Here is a 17,194-nt window from a genome sequence, read left to right as displayed (position 1 = left end):
GATGTTATTCAAATAGAAAAATTACAAAACCTTATCAATGTAATTTCACAAACTCAATCACAAAACACAATTTCACAAATCCAATCACAAAACCCAATCAAAGTAAATTTCAAATTCAAAAAATCCTAATATCACAAATATCATCTATCATAATTTCAAAGTAATTTCACAATCTCAATCACAAAACCCTAATATCACAAACAGAATAATAAATACAATCACAAAAAATCTTAAATTTTGGATTCAAAAACCCTAATATCACAAAACCCAATCACAAAAATCTCAATATCACAAAACTCAATCACAAAAAGCCTAGTATGTAATTAAAAAAAATACCTTTGAGAGGACACTGGGCAGACTCGGCAGAGAGACAGAGTGAGGCCGAGAGAGTTGAGACTTGAGAGAAGAGAGAGTGAGGGACGAAAGAGTTGAGAGACGAGAGACTTGAGAGTGAGAAAGGACAAGGCCGTAAGGCAGAGATGCAGACGAGAGAGTTGAGAGACGAGAGACGAGAGAGTGAGAAGGGGCGAGGCCACGAGGCAGAGACGCAGACGAGAGAGTGAGACGTGCGCAAACGAGAGAGAGAATGACGCAGAACAAGATGGGAGGGAGAATAAGACTTTAGGAATTAGGGTTTAGTTATAGGGGAAACGGTGTCATTTCCTATTGAGTTAATATTTTTAATGTGTTTTTTTTTAAATGGTACTTAAAACTTTTTTTGATGGTTTGGGAAATTGATTTAATATACTATAATCTAATATATTAGACTATATAATAGTATTAACTATTAATATTAGACTATTAGTATAGTTATATATTAGTATTAGTTATAATGATTTAGTATAACTATATTAGTATAAGTATAACTATAGTCTATAATAAACTATTAGTCTATTAGTATTAGTTAAATAGTTATAGATTTATATATTAGTATAGCTATATAATATATTAGACTATATAATAGTATTAATATTAGAATATTAGTATAGTAACTATAGTTATATATTAGTATTAGTTATAAACTATATATTTGTATTAGTTATAAACTTTTAGTGATTTAGCATAACTATATTAGTATAACTATAGTCTATATTAAAATATTGGTATTAGTTAAATAGTTGTAGACTTATATATTAGTATTAGTGATAGTGATTTAGTTTTAGTTATATAGTTGTAGACTTATATATTAGTATAGCTATATAATATATTAGACTATATAATAGTATTAATATTAGACTATTAGTGTAGTTATATATTAGTATTAGTTATAAACTTTTAGTGATTTAGTATAACTATATTAGTATAAGTATAACTATAGTCTATATTAAACTATTAGTATTAGTTAAATAGTTATAGACTTATATATTAGACTATATACTAGTATTAATATTAGACTATTAGTATAGTTATATATTAGTATTAGTTATAAACTATATATTAGCATTAGTTATAAACTTTTACTCATTTAGTATAACTATATTAATTATAAGTATAACTATAGTCTATATTAAACTATTAGTATTCGTTATAAACTTATATATTAGTATAGCTATATAAATTATTAGACTATATAATAGTATTAATATTAGACTATTAGCATAGTTATATATTAGTATAAGTATAATTATAGTTTATATTAGATTATTAGTATTAGTTATAAACTTATATATTAGTATAGCTATATAAATTATTAGACTATTATTATAGTTATATATTAGTATTAGTTATAAACTATATATTAGTATAGCTATATAACATATGATCAATTAAATTTTCATTTTTAAGATTAAACTTTTATTTTATAATAATATTTTCTTATATATAATTATATTAATAACATATGATTAAACAAATTAAAAATGTTCACATTTAAGATTAACATTTTATGTTAAAATTTATAAATTATAATATGAAATTATTTCATATATGATATATAATTATATATAAAAATTCCGCATATAATTATACATTATATATAAAACTTATTTATAAAAAATATTTTTTATAATATTAATTTTGTATAAAAATTATATATAAAATATTTTTTTATCAACCGGTCCGGTCCGGTCCAAACCGATTTTACTGTTTTTCGGTTTAAATTTACACATTTAGACCCGGTTACATAACCAGATCCTTAATCAGGTCTTATCTAAAAAAAAATACAAAAAATAACTTAATTTTTTCAAATCTCAAAACAAAAATAATATATAAAAATTATATTTTAATAATGTTTTAACTTTATAATATATTTTTATACAATTTTTTATCTCTCTTCTCTCAAAACTTCATAAAACATATTAACTCAAATAATTTATTACTATTTACAAATTATTTCACTACTTTTAACAAATTATCTCGTCTCATTTTATTATCCAAACTAGATAATCTCATCTCAATATCCAAAACCACAACTTAAGATAAAGGTTTTGCTAAAATCTTAACATTAATCATGCATGCATGTAGTACCTTTTTTTTTTTTTTTTTTTTTTTTTTTTTAAGCAGCCTTAGATTTAACCTATTTGTTACACAAATATATTGCCTTCAGAAGGCACATTTTTACAAACTTCTTGAGTACTTATTCTTACACGTCGAAGTCGTATATATACCAACATTAATTAACATGCATGGGTAATTTGGGTCCTTCAAGTGTGAGTGGTGTAATTCGAAATGATCAGAGTGAGTTTATGTGTAGCTTTGCAAACTTTACAGGCCATAATTCTAATAATGCGGCGGAAGGGTTGGGTTTATTATTTGGTTTACGTAATGTTCGTGATCTGGATATTTGGGATGTGGAAATTGAAGTTGATTCTATGTTAGTAATTAACTGGCTGCATGCAAAAAGATGTGGGTTGTGATATTTGGAGGATTATTGGGATGAAATATTGCAATTACTTGACGGGCTTAGATTTTCTACAAATCATTCTTCTAGAGAGACAAATGCGGCGGCAGATGGATTGGCTTGTAGGGGAGCAAAGGGTTATAATGGATTATGGTTTTCATTTTCAGATTTACCATTGGCTATTAAAAGTATTATTAGATTGGAGAAGATATGATGTCCTTATATGAGGATTGCTCGTTCATATGTATAGTTTTTTCTCTTTCGATTGTTATTATTTCTGATTTTTAGGTCTAGATTTGGATTGTTTGTTTATTTGATTCACCAGGTGTAAAATTGTTTCCACGATATTCATCCGCCATAAGTAAGGGTTTCTTCTTAATAAAATTGGGACAGGGGCACTCGTGGACATGTGGTCTTGTCTCTTCGGAAAAAAAAAAATGCATGCGATGAAATATTGCATTTACTTGACGGGCTTAGATTTTCTACAAATCATTCTTATAGAGAGACAAATGCGGCGGCAGATGGATTGGCTTGTAGGGGAGCAAAGGGTTATAATGGATTATGGTTTTCATTTTCAGATTTACCATTGGCTATTAAAAGTATTATTAGATTGGAGAAGATATGATGTCCTTATATGAGGATTGCTCGTTCATATGTATAGTTTTTTCTCTTTCGATTGTTATTATTTCTGATTTTTAGGTCTAGATTTGGATTGTTTGTTTATTTGATTCACCAGGTATAAAATTGTTTCCACGATATTCATCCGCCATAAGTAAGGGTTTCTTCTTAATAAAATTGGGACAGGGGCACTCGTGGACATGTGGTCTTGTCTCTTCGGAAAAAAAAAATGCATGCATGAGTGATTGTCCCATGCAAGACTACTGGAAATTTCTAGCATATTTTTCACTAGTTTTGTGATAAATTAATGTTTAGAATAGCATTCTCCACTAGAGTTAATCTTAATTTATGATTCATAATATATATGTTCTTAATTTATCACCGATTAAGTAATTACTAAGTAAACTAAAACAATCAGTTTGGATAAGTTTATACTAGAGACAAATAGTATTGAGTGTTGCATCTTGATATTGTTGTGATGTATTATTACTTATTTTGTTATTTATAAATTGATGTTTTGCATTGTGATGTAAACAACAATGTAATATGTAGTATGTATGCATTGTGTATGTCGATGTATTATTATTTATTTTATATAAAAAAACCATAAAGGCCTATAAAAAAAGCCTTTTGAATTTTTAAAAAGATACAAAAAAAGGTAATAAACTTGGAGATCCGGTACTACATCCGGTTATCACTTGGGTTTTTTCAGGCGGATAACCGCCCAGTTTTTAAAACCCGAATCCGGTTATGGCCGAATATTCGAATCCGGTTCTACACCCCTAATTTCTATCGACAGTAAAAAAAAATTTCAAACATTTTTTTTAAATTACAAATTTATTAAAAAACTATTCCTTAACCATTAATTAAAAAAAGACAATCAATACAAATCCTCAATAGGATTTGTCAGTGGGAATATCATTTCCCAAATATTTTAGCATTGTTTCAAACTCAAACTCAGCAAGCAAAATCTATTGCGCAATAATCAGGTTCTGAATCTATCACGCAAACTCCACAACCCAAATCTCATTTGATCCATTGGAAATTACAACCTCATATATTCAAATCAATGTTATTTGAAACTTGAAATCAACTTGATGCAAAATAGCATAACCTGTGTTTGAAAGGAACCACAAACAACTCCAAAAAATGGAGCTTGATCTTTACCAAAATTTTAACATCTAAAAACCATTCAAAACTTTGCTTTAAAATTCAACACAAAGTAATCTTGGGAGCAACAAGATGCATTGGTGTAGTAACCTGGTATGTTGAAAAGAAAAGAAACCTATAGTTCTAAAAAGTGGTCAATGTAAACCCATTAGTCGATGTTTTTAATTAATGAATCAACTTGGTGTAAAGTAGAGCTTGAGATTGAGAAAGAGATAACAGAGAGTGGGTAAGGGAGTGAGAGCAAAGGATTTCTTAAATACTTTCACACACTCATAGTGTGGCCCGTGTATCATTTGTAATATTCAAATACAATATAGTTGTTACACTCGTTACATAGGTGTCATTAAGATAAATACTATCTATTCACATCTCTATATTTTGTCATTGAATAAGAAATACATTCAATTTGAATTTCAAGTGCACTATCCTTGACTTTGTTTCTAGTGATTCTGTTGGACTTGGCCTTCGGAGGATTAACTTGAGTTTGAATATCAGTTGCATTATCCTTGGAGCTAGAGTTGCTTGACGTTTTTTTACTTAGTTTGACGTTGGTTCAACTTTGTTCTAACACGCCCCTACAAGATCAATGGAACTTTGAGGTTGTTTTCGTAGAAATGAAAATGGAGCTAAAGGTAGTGGTTGGTGAGGACGTCCAGAACTTGATCATTGGATGAATTTAATCGAACTATAAGGCCTTGGGAGGCCATATGATCTTGTACGAAGTGATAGTGAATGAATATGTTTAGTACGATAGTGAAATAGTGGATTAACAGTGAGATCGATCGTACCAATATTGTTGCACCACAGAGTTGGCAACAGAGAAAGTGACACCTAGCTCATGGAGGAGAGAATGAACCCAAATCAACTCTGCGGTGGTATTCACAATAGGCTTGTACTCAACCTCCGTACTTAAGCGACATAGGTTCTTTTGCTTGCGAGAGCTCCAAGACATGAATTTGACCTGAGGAAGAGGCAATATCAAATGGTGGACCAACGATCATCCAAACAACCAGCCCAATCAGAGGCGAAAAAAGCTACAAAAGTGTTAGAATTAGATCGTTATAGTAGAAACCCATGATGGATAGCTAACCGAAGATATCGAATAATTCATTTGATGGTGCTTTATTGATTTGTGGTCAATCAATGCATGAACTGGAAAATTTTGTCAATTGCAAAAGCGATATCAAGATGAGTGAAGCTAATATTGAAGAGATCCAACTATGCTCCGGTAAAGAGTAGCATCCGAGATTGGATCACTATCGGTTGAGAGAGTGCATCTATAGAAGCCATAGGAGAGGAGCTGCCTTTTGCATGTAACATGCTTGTTTTATGTAGAAGTTCAATAATGTATCTTTGCCATGCCAAAAATAGTCCATAAGTTGTGTAATGGGTCTTAACTCCAAGAAAGTAATGTAATGGGCCCAGGTCCTCAAGGGCAAGTGTATGTTGAAGAGTTTTAATGAGTTCACAAATGAGTGTAGGCAAAGAAAAAAAGGTTTTTCTCTTGATCAATATCTTGAACTTGAACATAAATTCTCATGTTCAGATTTTATATTGCAATTTGAAAATGTCGAGTCGTGGAAAAGGAGACAAGGGTTTGGGCAAGGGGGAAGCAAAACGGCACCATAAAGTTCTTTGGGACAACATCTAGGGAATCACAAAGTTGACAATTCGTCAGTTGGCTCGCAGGGGCAGTGTGAAGCGAATCAGCGACCTAATCTACGAGGAGACCCATGGTGTCCTAAAGATCTTCCTGGAGAACGTGATTCGCGACGCTGTGACCTACATGGAGCATGCTCAAAGGAAGACCGTGACAGCCATGGACGTGGTCCATGCACTCAAGAGACAGAGAAGGACTCTGTATAGGTTCGAAGGTTAGGTTTATGGCTGTAAAAAGTCTTGCTGTCAAGAAAAAGCAACCAAACAAATGGATGGTCGTGTTTTTTTCTTTTGCAATTAGGTGGGAAAAATTGTGGTTTCTAGGATTTGTATTCTGGTTGTGGTCCTTGTAAATCAACCTTCGAATGGAATTTTCTGAATATTCAATGCAAAAAAAAAAAAAAAAAAAAAACTAGTTTTAGCAAAAAAAAAAAAAAAAAAAAGAGAGTGTAGAATCCAGACATATAATCAACATGTCATGTACAAAGATGAGCATGTACACCAGTGTAAGCCCACGTTTGTAGATAAATAATGAGGTATTGGATTTGGGTCCACTGAAGCCCAAATCAATAAGAGTGGAGCTTAGTCTTGAAAACTAGGCCCAGGGAGCTTGTTTTAAGCTATAAAAAGCCTTTCGAAATAGAGAGACATGATTCAGAAATGATGAATGAGAGAAGCTCGAAGGTTGATCCTCTCCAATGAAGTCATGTAAAAAGGCGTTTTCACATCAAGCTAATAAATAGACCAATCACATGAAATAACAAAAAATGAAATAATTATGATATTTACAGGTTTCACCATGGGACTATAGGTCTCACCATAGTCAACACTCTCTTGTCGATGATACGCATTGGCAACAAGATGGGCTTTGTACCTCTTAAGAGATCCATCGGCTCATTATTTGATCTTGAACACCCATTTGCAACCACAAGACTCATTTTGAGCCTAGGAGGGACAATGGTCCATGCTCCATTTTGCACGAGGGCTATGAACTCTTTATTCATGGCCTCATCCCATTTTAGAAACTTAGGTCTTGTTTACATAAATAATATGAGATGATATTAAATGAGAAATCTGTGAATAATAATGTGATAATTTGTTAATAGTAGTAAAATGGTTTTAGTTAAGATTTTTATGAAATTTTAGAAAATGAGAGAGAAAAAGTCGAATAAAAGATTATAAAGTTAAAATAGGGTTAAAATATAATTTTTTAATATTATTTTTGTTTTGAGATTTGAAAAAGTTAAATTGTTTTTTATGTTTTGTTTGGAAGTTAGGAAAATTTATAATGATTAACTAATGATTAGATAAAAAAATTGAAAAGTAGAATATTTGAAATTGAAAAATGTTTGTGTTTGAATGGTGTTTGGAAGTTGAGATGATATGAAATAGAATAAGATAGTTTGAAAGGTTTGTGAAACTAAGTCAAATCTTAGATGTCGTGGAGTAGGATGTGGGCTCAAAGAGAATCAACTCATGCGGATTCAATGACATTAGGACGTGGTAAATGGGCCAGTGTAACAGTTGGAAAGTTTTTGGGCCGAAAGATATTGTGGTGAGACTGAGTTTGCGTGGGGCGAATGGGCATTGAGTTGTCTATTGGAGAACTCGCATATATAGCTATTTGATCCATTGAGGCTGGAGTCCACAAGTTCTAAAGTAGGTTCTGGCATAATAACGGAAGGGATTGAATCTCTAGAGTTGGCTTGAGTATTGGGAGGAACTTGAGCATGAGAGTTGGACAACCAAATGGAAGGTGGTAGTAGAAGTGTACCTACATTAGAAGTGTACTGAGGAGCAAAGAACTGTGAATGAGACAATGGAAAAACAGACTCATCAAATAATACAATGCGAGAGACATAGAGATGACTGGTGTTAGGATCCAAACAGTTATAGCCCTTATGGTTTTCACTGTAGCCAAGAAAAAATGCAAGGAGTTAAGCGACAATCCATTTTGTGTGATGTTGAATGGCCTAAGATGAGGCAAACTAGCACACCCAAATGTTTTGAGGAATAAATAATCAAGGACTTTGTTATAAAAAAGTTCAAGTGGTGTTTTATTCTTGGTCAATTACGACAGTAGAGAATGCAGTATCTCAATATTCTTTGGAGATAGAGGTGGTGGTTAAGAGTTTAAGATCTACTTCCACGATAAGGCGGTGTTTATGCACGACAGATCCATTTTGTTGATGGATGTGAGGACTACTTAGTCAATGAGAGATGCCAAACAATTCAACGAGAGGGTGAAGTTTGTGAAATTAACCTCCCCAATCAGATCTTATAGCTTTAATGGACGTACCAAAAAAAATATCTACGTGAGTTTTGAATTTTAAATAAATAGTGAAGACACTAGATTATGAAGATATGGGAAATAATCAAACAAATTAAGAATAATCATATACAAAACCATAAATAATAAAGATTGGCATTAATAGAGATTTGTGGGGAAATACCCCATACATCTATAAATAGCAAATATCTAGGGCCTAGAAACAAAATAAAAAAGATAGAAAGGTAGTCTGTGGCTCTTGCCTAGTTGAAAAGGAGAACAGATTTTATTGAACTTGTTGTCGATGGCATCTAAATGGTAATGAGATAGGATTTGATTAACAATGATATGATTTGATTAACAATGTGGAGACACAGATGACCAAGATGAGAGTATCATTGATCAAGTGAAGCACGAGCAGTGAGGAATTTAGTTGTATTGTCAAAGAGTTTTGACAGGTGTTGGAGCAGATAGAGACCATTGTTTATCTTGTCGTGAAGGAGGATAGCTCCCTAGGATTTGATCCTTAACACTAGAAAGGAAATGTGAAATCCAAAATAAATATTATTATCTTTAATGAATTGGTAGACAGAGAGAATATTCTTTTTTATAAGAGGAACATGGAGAACATGATTGAGAAAGCAAGGTTTAGAGGCAAAGTAGATAATAAATGAGCCAAGAAGATGAATATTCAGACCTTTACCGATACCAACCAAAACATGATCATGACCAGTGTATTTCTCAGAGTGTAAATTGAGATTGTAGAGGTCAGACATTACATGATGAGTTGCACCTGTGTCAGGGTACCGAGCTTTGTCAACTACGGGCTGATTAGTGGCAGCATATTGTTAAGGAGCAAATGGAGTTGGATATCCTTGATCAAAATGGTACCAACATGTTGAAGCTATGTGACCAATTTTCATGTAAATTTGGTAGCATGGGAGACTAGAATTAGATGAATCGGATTTGGAAGATAAAGAAGAACTTTGACCATGGCCTCAACCACTGCCAAGATTGTTTGAAGAAGCATCGTGAGAAGAGAAATTTAGTTTTGCCCATTATTGTTAGTGCTTTGAGTAGTGAGGTTGGTAGAAGACATGTTAATTAAGCTTAGATATATCACCAAGTTGTTCAAGATATAATTCGTGTTTTATGAGATGTCCATAAAGTTCATCCAATGATATAGGCTCCGACTGAGTGTTAACATAGGTGATTAGGGGATCATAATCAATAAAAATACAACCAAGGATGTAAGTGATAAGTTCGGATTCACCAATAGGTTGACCAAGGATGTAAGAGATAAGAGTTGGTTTTCCAAGATGTAAGCAAATTGAAGCTAGGCAGGGACATGTCAGGATTGGAGAAGACCAAGGGCAACATGTTCATGCACGTAATGGTAATCAATTTCGATATACTTGCTGCGAGCATGAAAAACTAGATTTACCATCACATGGAGTGCACTTAAGTTATCACAAAAGAGCGTTGGTGGTGATGGGAGGTGAACACGAAGGTCACGAAGAAGAAAAGAGATCCATGTGAGTTCAACAGTAGTGTGAGCCATGGCGTGATACTCAGCTTCTGAGCTAGATTGAGAAATGGTGTTTTATTTCTTGGCAGACCACGAGATGCAGTTACTCCCTAAGAAAATACAGTATCCAGTAGTGGAGTGCCGAGTTTGAGGACAACCTGCCCAATCTGCATTAAAAAAGACATAAAGATCAAGCGTAGCTTGGAAAGTAAAGTGAAGTCCAAGATTAGCAGTACCATGTAGATAATGTAAAATATGTTTCACCATTTTGTAATGAGCCATAGTGGGGGAATGCATAAATTGTGATACAAAGTTAACATTGTAGGCTAAGTCAGGACGAGTGAGTGTAAGATATTGGAGAGCACCAACTATACTATGATAGTGATAGAGATCAAGAAAAAAGACCTCACTATTGAAACCCTTTGTTTTTGGCATCATCATGGTGCCCATGAGTTTACAGTCGTGCATCTGAGCACGGTTTAGGATGTCAAGGGCATACTTAGCTTGTGACAAAATGAGACCATCAATAGTGGGGGTGACTTGAATCCACAAAAAGTAATTTAGATGACCAAGATCTTTCATAGCAAATTGTTGACTGAGAACACTAATGAATATACTGAGGTGTATGGGGTTTGATCCAGTTAAAAGTATGTCATCCGCATATAATAATAAAAGAAGAGTACCATGAGATGAATGATAAATAAAGATAGAGGGTTCAACGGAGCTACATGTGAAACCATAAGCAAGAAGAAAGTTACTAAACTTGTTGAACCAAGCACGATGGGCCTATTTTAAGCCGTATAAAACTTTGTTTAATTTGAAAACATGAGATGAAAGAGTAGGATGGATAAAACCTAGAGGTTGGTCCATAAAGACAGCTTCTTGAAGATCGCCATGGAGAAATGCATTTTTGACATCGAGTTGGCGAATATCCCAATGATGAATTAGAGCTAGGTTGAGAATAGTTTGTATGGTTCCAAGCTTGACCACACGAGAGAAGGTCTTTGTATAGTTGACTCCATCAATTTGATGAAAGTCCTTCACAACAAGTCCTTGGAGTTCATTGTGCATAGCCTTGGACCACCCAAGATGGTTGAGAGTAGAATGAACAGTTTTTGCTCCTTGGAAAGATAGACAAGCATGCGGAGGTGAGCATATTTGGGATTAGGTTTGTAAATCCCACCCTTGGCACGGGTAATTATGGGGTGACGAGATGGGTCATGGGGAGGAGAAGAGTTAGTAGGCTCAAAAGTGTCCCAATCCCCGGGTGGTGAAGAGTCAATTTCAAGAGATGGAGTGGATACATTGATTGGAACCACGAAAGGAGTGAGAATAGTCCCTATGACAGGTGAGACATCAAAGGGAGGAGAAACCTGCAACATAGGATCTCGAGAAACATCTGTTGTGTTAGGTAAGTGAGGTATAGGAGAACTTCATTAAAAATAGATAAAACTTGAGAAGAGGATGGTAGATAGAGGTTACTAGGTTGTTTGAATGGAAACATGAATTCTTCAAAAACTACATGCCGAGAAATGAAGGCCCTACGGGATGTGGGATGGTAGCATTTGTAACCTTGATGTTTTTCACTATAGCCCATGAAAATACATGGTAAGGTTTTAAGGTCAAATTTATTATGCTTAGTATCTCATGTGTAGGGATAACATTTAGAACCAAAAACTCTAAGCGATGTATAATCAGGAAAATGACCAAAAAATATAGAAAAAATGTGATTGAAGTTCTAAAGTAGTAGAAGTTGATTAATAAGAAAAAAGTCAGTGGCGTAAACTTCAACCCAAAAAAGTTTAGGCACATCGCTATAAAAGAGCATTGTCATACCTAATTCCCGAATAGTACGGTGACGTCGTTTCACCAAACCATTTTGCTCAAGAGTATGGGGACATGAGAATTGATGAATGATACCTTATTGTTGGAGATGCAAGTTATACTGGTGGCTGTCAAATTTACCACCACCGTCAAATTGAAAATTTTTATTTTTTTATTAAATTGGCGGTCCATATTTTTCAAATAAGAGAAAAGTATTAAAAAAATTAGATTTTTTGCGAAGTGGAATAAACCACATGTATTTGGAAAAGACATCAACTAAACGTGCATAATATTGAAATTTACCAGCAGATAAAACAGGTGCAGGGCCCCTTAAGTCACAGTAAATTTTATCAAATACATGAGATTCAGAATTTGAAAAAGGTAAAAAGGGAATTTACTCATTTTGCCTAGTTGGCAACTCTCGTATAGAGAGATGCTTTTATTCTTTCCTACAACTTGAATAAGACCTTTAGACTTGAGAACTTGAAGGGTGGAAGATTGAGGATGTCCCAGTCGTTGATGCCACACTTTCTTAATAGAAAAATCAACACCATAAAATTCACACAAATAAGGATAATCAGACGTTAATTGGCTAATAGATATGAGATTCTTAGCGAGATCAAGAACAAGTAATACATCCTTTAATTTAATCCTGGAGTTGCAAGAACCAATAAACTTGTCACCAATGTGTGTGATTTCGTGTAAACTACCATCGTCAATAAGAATCGCTTCATTACCAAAATATCGACGAAGGTTTTCAAGCATATCTGAGTTACCTATCATGTGAGTTGAAGCTCTGGTGCCCGCAATCCATTCAGCATCGTGAGGAGTATTTTCAAGTGTAAGAGCGAGCTTCAGGTATATCATTCGGTTGTAAAGCATGATTAAATCAATGCCAACAATTTAAAGCCACATGACCCTTTTTACCACATATTTGACAAATGTTGCTGCGATTGGAGTCACGGGTGTTGGTCGAAGGAGTAGGCGTGTGAGACTGAATGGAGCTATTATTAGGCGGACTCGTGTGCAATCGACTGGAGTGGTTTGATGGAGTGAAGCCACGTCCCTTAGAGGAGTAGGAGCGGCCTGAGTTGCATTGGCTGTGAGGACCTGTCTTATGACCATAAAAGGCAACAAATGGATTAGTAGTAGAGTTATTAAGTTGAGATCAAATTTCAATACCTTAGAGGAGAGGAACAAGCTCCATGTATGTCGGCATGGGTGGCTTAAGCATGGAGGTAGTGAAGGTTTCGTACGATGGCTCAAGACTATTCAAAAGAGAGAAAACCTTCATTTTGTCATCCACGGGCCGTCCAATTGCTGCGAGGTTGTCGCACAACCCTTTGAAGTGGCGTACATGGTCAGCAAGAGTTGTATTCGGTTCCTTCCATAGGTAGCTCAACTGTTGTGTCAAATGAAATTTCATTTCTTGGAAAACATGAGCGTAAGCTTCTTTAAGGGCCAACCACACTTGGTAGGAAGTGTTGAGACTAACAACCAGACCAAGAGCTTTTTCGGAGAGGGTGCCGATGATCGATCCACAAAGACGACGATCTACCTTACGCCATTGGAGGTAAGCTTGATTTAGTTCTTGTTGTGTAGTAGAAGAATCACCATTTGGTCGAGTAAGATACTGAGATGGTGGGGCTGGATCTCCCGTGAGCTACTGCACAAGGTCCTGGCTCTCAGCCAAGGCCAGTAGTTGTTTCCTCCATAATGGGTAATTTTCCTAGTTTAGACAAAGAGTGACGAAGTTATTGACACTCAAGGAGATGGATGCCATGAGAGGAAGGCTCCCTTATACTCTCGCAAGGCTCTGATTATCATAAAAATAAATGCAGTCTAAGTGTTTGATACATTGTCTCACTAACCGTGAGAACATGTAAGAGAGCCTTTCATTATATATAATGCTTGCACAGATTTTATCATTGTATAACAACGTTACAAATGGGGAAAATCAAGGACTATGAACTAGAAAGAAATAAAATGATTTCCTAGAAAATTAGTCATGGTTTCCATAGTTGTTTGCAAGAGTTACCATATGTGATCTTGTAGCCGTTGGAGGATTTGTGTGTCTCAACTTCCTTGTGTGTTGTAGCCGTTAGATCTGAAGTTTCCTTTTGTGTGGAGCAGATCACGTGTATATTCAATTCAAGGATGTAAGAGATTTTTAGCTTTTTGGAAAAACTCTTGGATTGAGAGTATACATTTCTTTAAGGCACTAAGTTGTAAAGGGTGTTTATATCACGAGCTTGTGACGTGGTAGAGAACATATTTTCTAAGGCAAACCAAACAATTTTGAGTGAGTATAGATTCAAATTGTGGGAGTTATGTATAATTTATAATATTCAAATACAATATGGTTGTTACACTTGTTACACCATGTGTCATTAGGACACACCCTATCTATTCATATCTCTATCTTTATCTCTATCTTTTGTCATTGAATTAGAAATACATTCAGTTTGAGTTTCAAGTGCATTATCTTTGAAAGAGCTGTCTTAAGCTACGTTTGAATGTTGAGCTGAGCTCAATTATTTATGAATAGTAGTGAGTTGAGTAGTTGGGGAAGTTATGTGAGGCTCATGTAAACTAAGTTTAAAGTGTGTTTAGATGTTAAGATGAGTTTAATACTTTTTATGGGAAGTTAAAAAAGGTTGTAGGTCCCACATGTAAGGAAGTTTTAAGTTGAGATGAGTTTAGTAATTTGAGAATTGAGTATTTGATGTTAGACTCAACTTAAAATTAGACTGAGGTTAGCTATGTCTTGCAACCAAATGCAGCCTAAGACTTTAACATGACGATAGTGGGTGACGACACTAGATGGAGATGAGACGACGAGACGATGGCTGAGAGAAGGGTTTTGTTTTTGTATGGAGGAACATGAGAGATGGAGTTCGGGAAGGATGATGATGATTTTCTATTTAAATTTTGGATATATTCTAGTGCAAATCTTTTTTGCGACCATATGGAGCTGACGTGCGAACCTCCCATTTTGTGGTGTATTTCTCTATTTTACACGGGATTCGATCGAAAGAAAGACTCAAAGAGGAAAGGTGGAGAAAATTGAAGTTTTTTAGGTGATTCAAGGAGGTAGATTCGAGAAAAGAGAATGAAAGAAAGGTGAGGGAAATAAATAATTTTTTATTAAAAATAATGAAATTGTTGTAAATGTTGACAATTTTGTTAAATAATAAATTTATGAATATCATAAGATGATGTAGCTTAATAAAAACAAAGCATATTTTCCTAAAATTATATATATATGATACCAAAATAGCGGAAATGAACAAAGACTGAAGAAGAAGAGAAGGAAATGAAGCAGATAGATCAAAGTAAGAATAATGTATGCACAATTATATGCAGGCGGTATAACCGACCATATGCATGTATACATAAACAAGATAAATAAATGCAAACATAATGAAAATATAAGCTTTATTAAATTACAAAGCTTAACAATAAGGAAATCAGGTAGTTCTGGTTTGCACTTACAATCAGGGATAGAAAGCAAGAGGTACTCAGAATTAGGAGGATAGGATGAGTTCTACCTAAATATGAGGTGAGGTTATCCTTTTATAGCATAAGGAGTTCCTGCTTACAATTATTAAAGTAAAAAGTAAAAGTAAATCTGTGAGTGAACAGTGGGGACTGTTTAGGCACAGGCATAAATATCATTATTATGTCTTCCAACTGTTTCTGTGGGCTGCTGCTTTCTGCATATGATGACAAAATAGCATAATGGTCGGCTTTAATGTCTTTCAGCTGTCTCTGTGGGCTGCTGCTTTTGGCATAAGGCGACAAATATCAAAAGAGACACTGGTTAGTAATCTTTTGAACTCAAGTAGTAGTCAGTCATCAGATAATTTTGGGGTATCTTCTGAATCGTGACCAAACACATTGTTGTATGAAGCCGCTGATGATGCTTCTGAATTCTTGTCTTCTTTAGAATCATTATTCAGGGACTTTGACAATTGTTTTTCTAATATTTTAATTAAATCCTTTTTATTAAGTCTGTCAAGAATATCAGTATTCTTTTTAGACTTTGAAGATTTTCTTGAGGATGAGCTGGTGGCTTTTCCTCGTTATGATATTGTTGGTGAATTAGGGGCCTGGATTAATGGATGTCCAGGGGCAGTTGAACCGGATGTGATGGCAGGAAATTCTTCTTTATTTTGCAAGTCAGGAGCAGCTTGAGGAAAATCCTTGATCATTCGGTCAATAGTTTTTTGTAAATATGAAAACTTATCCCACTACTTAGTGAAGTAAGAGCGGGTCATAACATCAGCGTTCCTTTCATAACTCCATTTAAAAATCTATGGCAATTTGTAGGATTTGCAAAAATGGAGAGAGTAAGGAAATTTGGCTAAGTGTTGGTCTAATTTGAGATCAACAATCATGGTGTAATGTTTAAAAGCTCTGGAGAGCTCATCAGGGAAATTCTCTGAAATTAAACCAAATTGGTTCCACCATTGGAGAAACCAAAAAGGAAAGCTTCCTTTGAATTTGGCATCAAAATTAATGAACAAGGAGTGGCTCATATCAGGTACTTGGAAGAACATGAAGCGGTTCCAAGCAGTGATGTAATCATGGTAATTAAACGAAGTGTCTGTATCAGAGAGTCGTTTAGGAGTGAAGGGGTTGGTACCAATGTTTTGAATACCGTACCGGATGCCGTACCGGTCAAGACACTGGAACGAAATATTTCGGTACCGGTACCGTTTCGTGTACCGTTTCGGGATAGTCGATATATGAATAAATTATATATATAAATATATGTATATAAATTATATTTCAAAATAATAGTCTATATATGAATAAATTATATATAAATATATATATATATATAAATTATAAATAGTCTAGTCTGAATTGAGGGTCAAAAAATGAGCTTGTAGTGTAAAAAAATGAAAAAAAAATAAAACCGAAATATTGGTCGGTACAGGTCGAAATATTGGCCGGCACGGCCGGTATTTGGGTCGGTACGAAATATATATAGTAGCTGTACCGGCCCAGTGGCCGATACAGCAAATACCGGCCGTACCAGCCGATATGGTACGGTATTAACAACAGTGGTTGGTACCCCATTCTTCTTCTGTAATGACTCGAAGGATATAGGCACTATGATAAATCAATTTGTTTGGATTATTTTTGTCATAAATGGGTTTTATGACAAGGGAATTGGTTAGAAGCAAAATATTGGAATAAAATTGGAGATTCTTTGAGGAATCTTCTGATATCCAGTGGAAATTAGGAGGGAAGTAAGAATAAGCAATTTTGAAGTTAT

At 34.4% G+C, this 17,194-nt stretch overlaps 1 protein-coding gene across 1 annotated transcript; it reads left to right on the top strand.

Annotated features, from left to right (window-relative positions):
- Nucleotides 1–6,171: 6,171 nt before the first annotated feature.
- On the top strand, nt 6,172–6,703 carry LOC121235022 (histone H4 type VIII-like). Its single transcript, XM_041131217.1, has 2 exons — nt 6,172–6,239; nt 6,291–6,703. The coding sequence occupies exons 1-2, from the start codon at nt 6,195–6,197 to the stop codon at nt 6,504–6,506; spliced, it is 261 nt and encodes an 86-aa protein (XP_040987151.1). The 5' UTR covers nt 6,172–6,194; the 3' UTR covers nt 6,507–6,703.
- Nucleotides 6,704–17,194: the final 10,491 nt, after the last annotated feature.

This window comes from Juglans microcarpa x Juglans regia, chromosome 6D (assembly GCF_004785595.1).
Source record: "Juglans microcarpa x Juglans regia isolate MS1-56 chromosome 6D, Jm3101_v1.0, whole genome shotgun sequence".
NCBI lineage: Eukaryota > Viridiplantae > Streptophyta > Magnoliopsida > Fagales > Juglandaceae > Juglans > Juglans microcarpa x Juglans regia.
This window is presented reverse-complemented; position numbering and strand designations above follow the sequence as displayed.

What these genes read in the sequence shown, in the direction of transcription:
- LOC121235022 (XM_041131217.1), top strand. Translation starts at nt 6,195, where the DNA reads ATGTCGAGTCGTGGAAAAGGAGACAAGGGTTTGGGCAAGGGGGAA. An exon ending in AGGGTTTGGGCAAGGGGGAA is followed by an intron (nt 6,240 to 6,290) that starts GCAAAACGGCAC and finishes GGAATCACAAAG; the next exon opens with TTGACAATTCGTCAGTTGGC.